Source organism: Oncorhynchus mykiss, chromosome 26, assembly GCF_057628025.1.
Source record: "Oncorhynchus mykiss isolate SJ-2025 chromosome 26, ASM5762802v1, whole genome shotgun sequence".
In the NCBI taxonomy this organism is placed as follows: Eukaryota; Metazoa; Chordata; class Actinopteri; order Salmoniformes; family Salmonidae; genus Oncorhynchus; species Oncorhynchus mykiss.
In genome coordinates this window covers 35,084,407-35,099,033 of record NC_143047.1, presented here as the reverse complement: position 1 = coordinate 35,099,033, position 14,627 = coordinate 35,084,407, and the positions used below count along the sequence as shown (strand labels likewise).

General features: G+C 42.8%; 1 protein-coding gene across 5 annotated transcripts in view; it reads left to right on the top strand.

The window, feature by feature from the left end:
• The window catches only part of LOC110526988 (pro-interleukin-16), a 56,538-nt gene that overhangs the window by 27,886 nt on the left and 14,025 nt on the right, over positions 1–14,627 (top strand). For 3 of the 5 annotated variants that reach the window (XM_090222842.1, XM_090222844.1, XM_090222843.1), the window contains exons 6-18: positions 1,492–1,638; positions 2,035–2,140; positions 2,784–2,932; positions 3,560–3,670; positions 4,058–4,172; positions 5,026–5,099; positions 7,308–7,569; positions 7,735–7,852; positions 8,302–8,434; positions 8,966–9,053; positions 13,063–13,346; positions 13,484–13,630; positions 13,784–13,942. In XM_090222842.1, coding sequence (XP_090078968.1) covers positions 1,492–1,638; positions 2,035–2,140; positions 2,784–2,932; positions 3,560–3,670; positions 4,058–4,172; positions 5,026–5,099; positions 7,308–7,569; positions 7,735–7,852; positions 8,302–8,434; positions 8,966–9,053; positions 13,063–13,346; positions 13,484–13,630; positions 13,784–13,942 — 1,893 coding nt within the window. The remainder of the gene's footprint in view (positions 1–1,491; positions 1,639–2,034; positions 2,141–2,783; positions 2,933–3,559; positions 3,671–4,057; positions 4,173–5,025; positions 5,100–7,307; positions 7,570–7,734; positions 7,853–8,301; positions 8,435–8,965; positions 9,054–13,062; positions 13,347–13,483; positions 13,631–13,783; positions 13,943–14,627) is intronic. The other 2 variants (XM_090222845.1, XM_090222846.1) reach the window with 2 other exon arrangements.

Genomic DNA, 14,627 nt, shown 5'->3' with positions numbered 1-14,627 from the left:
TGAAGCTCTCTCATGCTAGGTCACACTACATCTGACCAAGCCAAGTCCCCATCTGTTTGAGATGATACAGAAGTCTATACTGCAGAGACTCAGAGGGAGAGAGAGACAAAGGATGTGACAGAGAGAGAGAGAGACAGAGAGAGAGAGAAAAACAGAACGAGACAATAATTTGTGCCAGGTGTGATATCCCTCCTAAATAGCTCGGGATAATGTTCCTATCGACCCAGTAAGGCCAGCAGGCTAGTCTCTTTTTATTAGTATGTAACTGTTATGAAAGTTGTATTTTTTAAACGCCACTTTAAACGTGTACATGACACTGCAACAAAATTTCCCCATGGGATACAATAAAGTCAGTAAAGTAAAGAGAGAGAGAGAGAGGGAGAGAGGGAGAGAGAGAGAGAGAGAGAGAGAGAGAGAGAGAGCAAGTGAGAGAGCAAGTGAGAAAGAGAGATACAGACAGAGAAGAAGAGAAGGAAGGGACAGACAGCAGGACAGAATGTCTAGAACATGTGACAACTTTGGACTCTGCTGATTGTGTTTTGAACCCTGTTTCAGTCTCTCCTTCAAATGTTTCCTATAAGACTCCGTCCTGCCTCTAGCAGAGAAATAGCAGTGGTGGAAAAACTACCCAATTTCCAATCTTGAGTAAAAGTAAAGATACCTTAACAGAAAATGACTCAAGTAAGTGTAAGTAATCTAGTAAATATACTTAAGTATCAAAAGTAAAAAATAAATGAATAAATTGTTTTAAGCAAACCAGACGGCATCATTTCCCCCCCACAGATAGCCAGGGACACACTCCAACACTCAGACATAATTTACAAATGAAGCATGTATGTTCAGTGGGTCCGCTAGATCAGAGGCAGTATGGATGACCAGGTATGTTCTCTTGATAAGTGTGTGAATTTGACCATTTTCCTGTCCTGCTAAGCATTCAAAATGTAACGAGTACTTTTTGGTGTCAGTGAAAATGTCTGGAGTAAAAATTACATTATTTTCTTTAGGAATGTAGTGAAGTAAAAGTAAAAGTAGTCAAAAATATGAATAGTAAAGTACAGATACACAAAAAACGACTTAAGTAGTACTTTCAAGTATTTTTACTTAAGTACTTTACACCACTGAGAAATAGTATGTGTTGTTATGGAGAACAAATTGAAAACAGGAAATTCAATAATCAAATCAGACTTCTCTAACTGAAGTGAGAAGGTGTTTAAATATATTAACTAATATATTCCAGAAATTATCCAAAAAGGCAGTCAATGGCCAAATGCAGTTTTAGATATTTTAGTAGCTTATTAGTTCATTTTAATTCCACCAATTTCTTCCAAACATTTAAATATTATATTCACACGTTTTATTTGGAATAATTCTGTGTCTTACCCAATCAGTATAAGTCCAAATAATTCTCTCCAATCATAGAAAGATTGGCACTTGTACAACATTAAATTCTATAACGATTCAACTTTGAGTCCTTTCTGTGTGTTTTTGTAGGAAAGCTCAACATGTGAGCAGCAGCCCCAGTCCCCTGGAGGTCTAACCCTGGCCCCCCTGCACTCGGCCCCCCTGTGCCTGGCAGACCCCCTGGCAGTGACCAACTACACAGAGACAGAACAAACTGGGAACAACAACCACCTCAAGGTATCAATTAGGACTCTTCTGAGTCCTCTTGATAAACATTCACAGCCTGTTTGGTTCTGTGTATCGTCATTATCTTTAGGCTTTAACTTTTTAAATTGTTGTTTGAACGTCCATTTCCCTCCAAGAGTGGATGAATACCTTGGTTGAGTTCAGTAGGGCACATCATTGTAAAACATTTTGAAACAGAAAACAAAACGTCCAGGTAGTCCTTCCTTATTCTGGGTACCAGTCTGTTAAGCTAACATTCTACTCCTCCAGGGTAGCACAGGATATGGAGTACAAGGAGTGGAATGTAAGCGAAACAGACTGGCAACCAGCCTGGTCTGCCTCTGTTTCAGTGTGTTTTCCTCCGTTTGGTGCCTAATGAACATCACCCTGGTGTGCTGTGTGCTGTAGTTGGCAATCCCAGAGGTGAATGAGGACAGAGGTTGGGACACAGAGAGGAGAGGACATGGTCTTCAGGGACAGACAGTCTGCAAGAGGACCCGCTCCAACTCTACCAGTAACACACACACACACACACGCGCACGCACGCACGCACACACACACACGCACGCACACACACACACGCACGCACACACGCACGCACACACACACACACACACACACACACACACACACACACACACACACACACACACACACACACACACACACACACACACACACACACACACACACACCAATATGGGGCCTGTAAGGCAGTTGTCATGAGTTTCCTGTGGTACATCATTAGATACTATTAAGTGATTTCCTTCCTTTCCTACAAGAACATGAGGACATCATCATCTCTAACTGGATGTTGAGTTTGTCACATCCTGCACAGATGTTTTATAAACTCTGGAAATGACTGAATATAATGATGCTTTAAATTGACCTGGGTATGTTTTGTAAGTCACTTGTTTTAACAAATGTCATTCCTTGCTGTGTGAGCAACTAGCCTTTCCCTGTTTTGACCTGCTTTTGTGATGAGTAACCAAGCCTCTTGTTAGCTCCCAGAGAAAATGTCGTAGGCTTTAGCTCACTGGGCTAATGTGGTATTGAGGGAAGCAGATAACCCAGGTTCCATACAGTTGGTGTCGGGGGTTTTTGCTTGGTCTCTGGATGGTATTGAATCACATGGCATTGTATTGCATTGTGCTCAGGTGTCCATCCATACTGGATTGGAGACCTGGACACCATTATCCTGAAGACGCCTGAGCTTTGCGGGAGCAACACCCACGGAACCGTCGGTTTCTTTGGCAGCAGGAAGTCCCAGTCCCAGCAGCTGGAGTTTCCTCACAACCCCAACCAGGTGTGTGTGTGCGCCTGTCTGCCTACCTGCCTTGAGAGTTTCTGTACCTGCAAATGCTCTGATTACAATGAATCCAGATTGGTACTGACTCATTACATTCCTGAGGTTTCTACGGTAGCTGTTGCTCCCATTGCCCTGTTTGTTCAATTTGAGTTCTCATGCAGACAGCAGGTTTTTCAAAAAATAATAAACGTTTTGATTCAATTAAGTTCTTGGAAGGGGACTAAACTATTTCCTCTTTTTTCATTATAATCACGACATAATTCAATTATTCGCTCATACAGTGAGAGACCGTCAGAGTGAGACAGAGAGAGGAGAAAAATATGTATCTGTTCAGAACGTCAGAACAATACGAAAAGAAGAGAGATTAAAAACAGGTGTAGAAATCACTTCCAAAAAGCATCTGGAACTAGTCAACTCAATTTGTCAGCCTTCTTCCTGCTTTGCAGAACTTGGCTAGTGAGCGAGGAAAAGTGTGTGTGTGTGAAACCAGTGTGTGTGTGTGTGTGTGAAACCAATGTATGTGTGTGTGTGCGTGAGGCCTCGCCTCACGTGTGTGTGGAACCTGACTAAGGGTGTTGTCTCCCATCTGTCCCCCTCCTCCCCCTTCTCCTCCCCCCTCCCCAGCCCGTTCCCCGTCCCTCTCGCTCTCTTAGCTCCGCCCATCTGGTCCACTCCTGCAGTAACGTCCAAGCCTTCATCATCTGTAACATTGTGCTGATGAAGGGCCATGGCAAGGTAATTATGCAGCCATGGCAAGGTAATTATGCAGCACGTTTGAACATCTGCTCCAGGAGCTTGAACGCAGCCCGTGGCCCTGAGGCTAATCCATAATAAAGCATCATTGTTTGCTCTACCATGGAGTACTATGGAGTAGCATCCAATCTTTAAACATACTAATGATGAGTTGTTGCTTTGGCCCTGGCTTCTCCCTGACCATATAACCTAATGGGAAAACTCCTAGTTACATTTAAGCCCACCCCCTCAGTGCTATTGGCCGGGTTAATCTTTTTTGTTACCAGAAATGAAACTACAAATGACCTCTTTAAAGGGGGTGAATACTCCTCCTTAAAGGTGCAATCTGTAGTTTCAAGTCTCTCCTAACTGTTGTATTGTCCCATGCAGGGTCTGGGGTTCAGCATTGTGGGGGGCAGGGACAGCATGTACGGACCCATGGGTATCTACGTCAAGACCATCTTCGCTGGAGGGGCCGCGGCTGCCGATGGCAGACTACAGGAGGGTAAGAGGAGAAGGAGAGACTCATTGCTTTTGTTAAAATGGTACTACAACAACAGAGTTGATCTCAGTCCAACACTAACATACACAAAAGTCTACACACATCCAGTAGCCTTCCTGGACTGCTGGACCAGTGTTGGTGACCACTGTCTTACACTATGGCATATGGCTAGAATAGCCGCCCCGTAGCACTCACTTCCGTCATCATGAAGTGCTTTGAGAGACTAGTCAAGGACCATATCACCTCCACCCTACCTGACACCCTAGACCCACTCCAATTTGCTTACCGCCCAAATAGGTCCACAGACGACACAATCGCAATCACACTGCACACTGCCCTAACCCATCTGGACAAGAGGAATAACTATGTAAGAATGCTGTTCATCGACTACAGCTCAGCATTTAACACCATAGTACCCTTCAAACCCATCATTAAGCTCGAGACCCTGGGTCTCGAATCCGCCCTGTGAAACTGGGTCCTGGACTTCCTGATGGGCCGCCCCCAGGTGGTAAGGGTAGGTAACAACATCTCCACCCCGCTGATCCTCAACACTGGGGCCCCACAAGGGTGCGTTCTCAGCCGTCTCCTGTACTCCTTGTTCACCCACGACTGCGTGGCCATGCACGCCTCCAACTCAATCATCAAGTTTACAGACAACACTACAGTGGTAGGCTTGATTACCAACAACGATGAGACGGCCTACAGGGAGGAGGTGAGGGACCTTGGAGTGTGGTGTCAGGAAAATAACCTCTCACTCAACGTCAACAAAACAAATGTCTCTCTCTCTCTCTCTCTATCTGTGTCTCTCTGTCTCTCTGTCTCTCTGTCTCTCTGTCTCTCTCTCTCTGTCTCTTAGGGGATGAGATCCTGGAGTTGAATGGAGAGTCTTTACATGGACTAACTCATGAGGATGCACTACAGAGATTCAAAGTAAGACTGCAACACCACAACAAATCATCATATTACAACGTTATTACAGCCATATTACAACATTATTACAGCCATAATACAACATTATTACAGCCATAATACAACATTATTACAGCCATATTACATTATTACAGCCATAATACAACATTATTACAACCATATTACAACATTATTACAGCCATAATACAACATTATTACAGCCATAATACAACATTATTACAGCCATAATACAACATTATTACAGCCATATTACATTATTACAGCCATAATACAACATTATTACAGCCATATTACAACATTATTACAGCCATATTACAACATTATTACAGCCATAATATAACATTATTACAGCCATATTACAACATTATTACAGCCATATTACAACATTATTACAGCCATAATACAACATTATTACAGCCATAATATAACATTATTACAGCCATATTACAACATTGTTGCAGCCATATTACAACATTGTTACAGACATAATACAACATTATTACAGCCATAATATAACATTATTACAGCCATATTACAACATTATTAAAGCCATTTTACAACATTGTTACAGCCAAAATACAACATTATTACAGCCATATTACAGCCATATTACAACATTATAATTGGGGCGGCAGGGTAGCCTAGTGGTTAGAGTTGGACTAGTAACCGGAAGGTTGCAAGTTCAAACCCCCGAGCTGACAAGGTACAAATCTGTCGTTCTGCCCCTGAACAGGCAATTAACCCACTGTTCCTAGGCCGTCATTGAAAATAAGAATTTGTTCTTAACTGACTTGCCTAGTTAAATAAGGTAAAATAAAATAAAATAAATCATTACAGCCATATTACAACATTATTACAGCCATAAAACAACATTATTACAGCCATAATACAACATTATTACAGCCATTATACAACATTATTACAGCCATAAAACAACATTATTACAGCCATAATACAACATTATTCCAGCCATAATACAACATTATTACAGCCATTATACAACATTATTACAGCCACAATACATGATTACAGCCATATTACATTATTACAGCCATAATACAGCAATATTACAGCCATATTACAATATTATTACAGCCATATTACATTATTACAGCCATAATACAGCAATATTACAGCCATATTACAATATTATTACAGCCATATTACATTATTACAGCCATAATACAACATTATTACAGCCATATTACAATATTATTACAGCCATATTACAACATTATTACAGCCATTATACAACATTATTACAGCCATATTACAACATTATTACAGCCATATTACAACATTATTACAGCCATTATACAACATTATTACAGCCATAATACAACATTATTACAGCCGTATTACAACATGATGGAGTTAAAAGGATCCCTTTTGATTAGTGAAGACATTTTAGAACAGGGGTAGACAACCCTGTTCCTGGAGTGCCGCAGGTACTGCAGGATTTTGTACCAACTAGGCAACACACTTGATTGACTAAATTCAGAATGATCCTCTCTCTCCCTCTCACTCTACTTCTCCCTCTCTCCTTCTCCTCGCCTTCTCCTCCCTCTCTCCCTCTCCTTCCCGCTCTACTCCCTTTCCCTCGCCTTCTCCTCCCTCTCTCCCTCTCCTTCCCGCTCTATTCCCTTTCCCTCGCCTTCTCCTCCCTCTCTCCCTCTCCTTCCCGCTTTACTCCCTTCTTCTCGCCTTCTCCTCCCTCTCTCCAACTCCTTCCCGCTCTACTTCTCCCTTTCCCTCGCCTTCTCCTTCTACCTCTCTCCCTCTCCTTCCCGCTCTACTTCTCCCTTTCCCTCGCCATCTCCTTCTACCTCGCCTTCTCCCTCTCTCCCTCTCCTTCTCACTCTACTCCCTTTCCCTCGCCTTCTCCTTCTACCTCTCTCCCTCTCCTTCCCGCTCTACTTCTCCCTTTCCCTCGCCTTCTCCTCCCTCTCTCCCTCTCCTTCCCGCTCTACTCCCTTCTTCTCGCCTTCTCCTCCCTCTCTCCCTCTCCTTCCCGCTCTACTTCTCCCTTTCCCTCGCCTTCTCCTTCTACCTCTCTCCCTCTCCATCCTGCTCTACTTCTCATTCTCTCCTTCTCCTCTCTCTCTCCCTCTCCTTCCCACTCTACTTCTCCCTTTCCCTTGCCTTCTCCTTCTCCTTCTCTCTCTCTCCCTCTCCTTCCCACTCTACTTCTCCCTCTCCCCTCCACAGCAGATAAAGAAGGGTCTGTTGACTCTGGTGGTGAGGACCAGCCTTCGTGTCGGCGCCCTCTGTGGCCAGGCAGCGGTAGCACAGCTGTGTCGGTCTCGCTCTCTCAGCTCCAGTACTGGCATGTCCAGGGTCAGCACTGAAATGGGGGACTACAATTACCTCAGTGGTGTCACCACAGCCAACACACACACCAACACCGTACCTCAGCCACCTTTGGCCAAACCCCGAGATCGTGTCATGATGGAGATCACCTTGCATAAAGGTCAGGGGTCAAAGATAAGAAGTTCTACATTGCCTTATGATTTGGACCTAGAGAATCTAACATACACAATGTCCTATCTGTCTTCCTGTGTGTGTGTGTGTGTGTGTGTGTGTGTGTGTGTGTGTGTGTGTGCCTGCGTGCGTGCGTGCATGTGTGTTTGTGTAGAGGCTGGTGTGGGGCTGGGCATTGGGCTGTGTTGTGTGCCGTCTGGAGATGGTTGCCGTGGCGTCTATATCCACACCCTGTCCCCTGGGTCGGTGGCACACATGGACAGTAGACTCAGGTAAGGATTAAACAAACATTCTGTAAATGCTGAATACACATAGCCTGGGTACCAGTCTGTTTCTTACCTCAGTACACTTCCCAACTTCCTTACTCCCTGGCTGTGGTCCCATTCTTTACCTTCCCACCAAGTGTGCACTTGTACCCTCACTATCATGGATTTTGAAAGGAATCGATGTCGTGGAAACTCCCTCCAGCCATGCTTGCACTAATCCAATGCATTTCAATGCATGAGAGAGGGAGTGAACGAGGAGACTCTGGAGAGGACATTACATAACCGCTCTTCATTAGTCATTTAGCAGACTGACTCATCCAGAGCAGTTTATTGTTGACACATAGTCTGTGCATATGCTCAACTTGAATCAGTTAATGTACTTTAATCACCACACTCACTCTCCATCTCCCCCTCCCCTCTCCCCCTCCCCTCTCTCCCCCTATTTCCTCTCCTAGATGTGGAGATGAGATTATGGAGATCAACAACACAGTGGTGTACAACATGGTACTGAATGATGTGTACACGGTTCTGAGTCAGTGCTCCCCCGGGCCAGTCCAGATCATCATCAGTCGACACCCTGACCCCAAAGTAAATACCCCATTTAACCTGATATACACACCCTGTCTGACCTTATATACACACCCTGTCTGACCTTACATACACACCCTGCCTGACCTTATATACACACTGACCTTATATACACACCCTGTCTGACCTTCTATGCACACCCTGTCTGGCCTTAATTATTGGTCTCCCGAGTGGTGCAGTGGTCTAACACACTGCATCTCAGTGCTAGAGGCGACACTACCGACCATGGTTCAATCCCAGTCTGTATCACAGCTGGCCATTATCGGGAGTCTCATAACGCGGTGCACAATTGGCCTAGTATCGACCGGGCTGGGGGAGGGTTTGGCTGGGGGAGGCTGTCAAGAATAAGAATTGGTTCTTAACTGACTTGCCTAGTTCAAAAAAGGTTCAATAAAAAAATGTCAAATATACTGTACACACACTGTCTGGCCTTAAAAATACTAGTTTACTGTGGTACAGAAGCATATGTGTGTAGTGTTGATTTTTGTAGTGTGTGTGTGTTAAATGCAATGTGCCTGTGTGTATCTTTAGGTGTCAGAGCAGCAGCTGAACGATGCCATAGCCCAGGCTGTAGAGACCAGCCAACTAAAGCAGGACGCCAGTGAGTGGAGTATAGACGGTAACAACCTTTATCAACACAGTGGAGTATAGTCAGTAACAACCTTTATCAACTCAGTGGAGTATAGTCAGTAACAACCTTTACCAACTCAGTGGAGTATAGACAGTAACAACCTTCATCAACTCAGTGGAGTATAGTCAGTAACAACCTTTATCAACTCAGTGGAGTATAGACGGTAACAACCTTTATCAACACAGTGGAGTATAGTCAGTAACAACCTTTACCAACTCAGTGGAGTATAGACAGTAACAACCTTTATCAACTCAGTGGAGTATAGACAGTAACAACCTTTATCAACTCAGTGGAGTATAGTCAGTAACAACCTTTACCAACTCAGTGGAGTATAGACAGTAACAACCTTCATCAACTCAGTGGAGTATAGACAGTAACAACCTTTATCAACTCAGTGGAGTATAGTCAGTAACAACCTTTACCAACTCAGTGGAGTATAGACAGTAACAACCTTCATCAACTCAGTGGAGTATAGTCAGTAACAACCTTTATCAACTCAGTGGAGTATAGACGGTAACAACCTTTATCAACACAGTGGAGTATAGTCAGTAACAACCTTTACCAACTCAGTGGAGTATAGACAGTAACAACCTTTATCAACTCAGTGGAGTATAGACAGTAACAACCTTTATCAACTAAGTGGAGTATAGACAGTAACAACCTTTATCAACACAGTGGAGTATAGACAGTAACAACCTTTACCAACTCAGTGGAGTATAGACAGTAACAACCTTTATCAACTCAGTGGAGTATAGACAGTAACAACCTTTATCAACTCAGTGGAGTATAGTCAGTAACAACCTTTATCAACTCAGTGGAGTATAGACAGTAACAACCTTTATCAACTCAGTGGAGTATAGTCAGTAACAACCTTTACCAACTCAGTGGAGTATAGTCAGTAACAACCTTTATCAACTCAGTGGAGTATAGACAGTAACAACCTTTATCAACTCAGTGGAGTATAGACAGTAACAACCTTTATCAACACAGTGGAGTATAGACAGTAACAACCTTTATCAACTCAGTGGAGTATAGACAGTAACAACCTTTACCAACTCAGTGGAGTATAGACAGTAACAACCTTTATCAACTCAGTGGAGTATAGTCAGTAACAACCTTTATCAACTCAGTGGAGTATAGACAGTAACAACCTTTACCAACTCAGTGGAGTATAGACAGTAACAACCTTTATCAACTCAGTGGAGTATAGACAGTAACAACCTTTATCAACACAGTGGAGTATAGTCAGTAACAACCTTTACCAACTCAGTGGAGTATAGACGGTAACAACCTTTATCAACTCAGTGGAGTATAGACAGTAACAACCTTTATCAACACAGTGGAGTATAGTCAGTAACAACCTTTACCAACTCAGTGGAGTATAGACAGTAACAACCTTTATCAACTCAGTGGAGTATAGACAGTAACAACCTTTACCAACTCAGTGGAGTATAGACAGTAACAACCTTTACCAACTCAGTGGAGTATAGACAGTAACAACCTTTATTAACTCAGTGGAGTATAGACAGTAACAACCTTTATCAACTCAGTGGAGTATAGACAGTAACAACCTTTACCAACTCAGTGGAATATAGACAGTAACAACCTTTATCAACTCAGTGGAGTATAGACAGTAACAACCTTTACCAACTCAGTGGAATATAGACAGTAACAACCTTTATCAACTCAGTGGAGTATAGACAGTAACAACCTTTATCAACACAGTGGAGTATAGACAGTAACAACCTTTATCAACTCAGTGGAGTATAGTCAGTAACAACCTTTATCAACACAGTGGAGTATAGTCGGTAACAACCTTTATCAACTCAGTGGAGTATAGACAGTAACAACCTTTACCAACTCAGTGGAGTATAGTCAGTAACAACCTTTATCAACTCAGTGGAGTATAGACGGTAACAACCTTTATTAACTCAGTGGAGTATAGACAGTAACAACCTTTATCAACTCAGTGGAGTATAGACAGTAACAACCTTTATCAACTCAGTGGAGTATAGACGGTAACAACCTTTATCAACTCAGTGGAGTATAGTCAGTAACAACCTTTATCAACTCAGTGGAGTATAGACGGTAACAACCTTTATTAACTCAGTGGAGTATAGACAGTAACAACCTTTATCAACTCAGTGGAGTATAGACAGTAACAACCTTTACCAACTCAGTGGAGTATAGACAGTAACAACCTTTATCAACTCAGTGGAGTATAGACGGTAACAACCTTTATCAACTCAGTGGAGTATAGTCAGTAACAACCTTTATCAACTCAGTGGAGTATAGTTGGTAACAACCTTTATCAACTCAGTGGAGTATAGTCGGTAACAACCTTTATCAACTCAGTGGAGTATAGACGGTAACAACCTTTATCAACTCAGTGGAGTATAGACAGTAACAACCTTTATCAACTCAGTGGAGTATAGACAGTAACAACCTTTATCAACTCAGTGGAGTATAGACGGTAACAACCTTTATCAACTCAGTGGAGTATAGACGGTAACAACCTTTATCAACTCAGTGGAGTATAGACGGTAACAACCTTTACCAACTCAGTGGAGTATAGACAGTAACAACCTTTATCAACTCAGTGGAGTATAGACAGTAACAACCTTTATCAACTCAGTGGAGTATAGACGGTAACAACCTTTACCAACTCAGTGGAGTATAGACAGTAACAACCTTTACCAACTCAGTGGAGTATAGACAGTAACAACCTTTATCAACTCAGTGGAGTATAGACAGTAACAACCTTTATCAACTCAGTGGAGTATAGACGGTAACAACCTTTATCAACTCAGTGGAGTATAGACAGTAACAACCTTTATCAACTCAGTGGAGTATAGACGGTAACAACCTTTATCAACTCAGTGGAGTATAGACAGTAACAACCTTTATCAACTCAGTGGAGTATAGTCAGTAACAACCTTTATCAACTCAGTGGAGTATAGACAGTAACAACCTTTATCAACTCAGTGGAGTATAGACAGTAACAACCTTTATCAACTCACTGGAGTATAGTCAGTAACAACCTTTATCAAATCAGTGGAGTATAGACAGTAACAACCTTTATCAACTCAGTGGAGTATAGACAGTAACAACCTTTATCAACTCAGTGGAGTATAGACAGTAACAACCTTTATCAACTCAGTGGAGTATAGACAGTAACAACCTTTATCAACTCAGTGGAGTATAGTCGGTAACAACCTTTATCAACTCAGTGGAGTATAGACAGTAACAACCTTTATCAACTCAGTGGAGTATAGACAGTAACAACCTTTATCAACTCAGTGGAGTATAGACAGTAACAACCTTTATCAACTCAGTGGAGTATAGACAGTAACAACCTTTACCAACTCAGTGGAGTATAGACAGTAACAACCTTTATCAACTCAGTGGAGTATAGACGGTAACAACCTTTATCAACTCAGTGGAGTATAGACAGTAACAACCTTTATCAACACAGTGGAGTATAGACAGTAACAACCTTTATCAACTCAGTGGAGTATAGACAGTAACAACCTTTATCAACTCAGTGGAGTATAGACAGTAACAACCTTTATCAACTCAGTGGAGTATAGTCGGTAACAACCTTTATCAACTCAGTGGAGTATAGACAGTAACAACCTTCATCAACTCAGTGTAGTATAGTCAGTAACAACTTTTACCAACTCAGTGGAGTATAGACAGTAACAACCTTTACCAACTCAGTGGAGTATAGTCAGTAACAACCTTTATCAACTCAGTGGAGTATAGACAGTAACAACCTTTACCTACCTACCTACCTACCTACCTACCTACCTACCTACCTACCTACCTACCTACCTACCTACCTACCTACCTACCTACCTACCTACCTACCTACCTACCTACCTACCTACCTACCTACCTACCTGCCTACCTTTCTTTCTTTCTTTCTTTCTTTCTTTCTTTCTTTCTTTCTTTCTTTCTTTCTATCTGGTCTCTCTCTGTGACCTCTTAACCCCAGGCCTGCGTAGGTCTGACCCCTGCTCCCACTCCAGAGGGAAGTGTGAGCGCTGTGTGGCGAGGAGCTTCAGCCAACTGACTGCCCGGCGAGCCCAGAAGAACATGACCCGCTCCTGTAGTGACAGCAACACATACAACCAGAACCACCATCATAACCATCAGCACAACCGCTGCCCCGGATCAGGAACCAACCTGGTTAATGGTCAAACCCTGACTATACCCAACCACAACCACAATATGCACCATAATCTGATGGAAAGGGTCCACAGCCTCGACATCCCCATGGTAACTCAACACAACCAAGCATCCCAGAATAATCTGTCATGGTTCTAGAGGTTCAAATACCTCTTTGTCTCATTGGTGTTGGAGACCTAGGGGTCATGGTTCTAGGGTCCTTATCCGTCTTGATCTCATGGTTCTAGGGGTCCACGCCTGAGCCCTGGTGTGATAACAGACTGTCTGCATTGGTCTACCCTATCCCTGATGACGACTATAACGTCCCCTACAACTCCCCAGCAGCAAACCTCTCCTGCCAGCGCACGTTAGACCTGGCCACAAGGGGAAATAAGGTAGCTTAACTCCAGACGTTTCCATACAAGCTTTTGGAAGGCCACACTTTAGGCACTAAATGGAAGAATAATACACTGAAACAGGATGGGACTACCTGGACTTGTCCAATAAGAAACGTTTATATGACACATATTTTCCTAATCTGACCCTAGAACAGGCCCAAAGCCCTGGCACCTCCAAGGAGGTACTGCCGACACCAGGACGTCACTAGTGAGGAGGGGGCCCCTGGGGGCCTGCCAGACTCCAATGTTTCCAGTAGAGGCTCCCCTGTTAGAGAGGACGGATGGAGTCCCACACATACCAACTGTCAGGTAGGGAGACAACATTATTTACACCTATTTACAATGATAGTCTGGTTTCTCACATTTGGTGCCTAATGAACACAACCCACTAGTGCAGAAAAGGACAGCATCTGACATAATTTCACTGTTTTTCTATTTTTTTGTTCCCAAGTAATATGCTTAAAGATGCTGAATTTACTGAGTATACACTTATCTAACCAGGCATATTGACTTAAACATGTATTACTGTGGATGGATGGATGAATAGGTATATTGTAAGCAGGTTTGAGCTTTTTTTAAATAATGAATTTGAATCGATGGATCAAAATAATGTAAATATCGATGTATCTCAACAGGACTTTAGCAGCATGATATGACTGGCTGTCATTCATACTGCCGTACATCTGAGGAAGAGCTAGACTGCATGCTTCTATTGCCCATAAATGGTAGCTACTGTAGGGAAGAAGGGGGTGTGATCAAAATCTCTGTAAAACAGAGTTGCGTAGTCTCCATGCATCAGGCATCAGCTGTGGTTGAGACACGTCACTCTGTTTTGCATTGGTTCTTCAGCTTGCATATTCTCTGAAACCACAATTGTCTGTGAAGCTGATCTGCAGAGCTGAGTCGACTTCATTAAGGCATGCAACGGAAACGTCTTAATACGAAAATGAACGTTTCTTATTGGACAAGTCCAGGTAGTCCCTCCCTGTTTCTT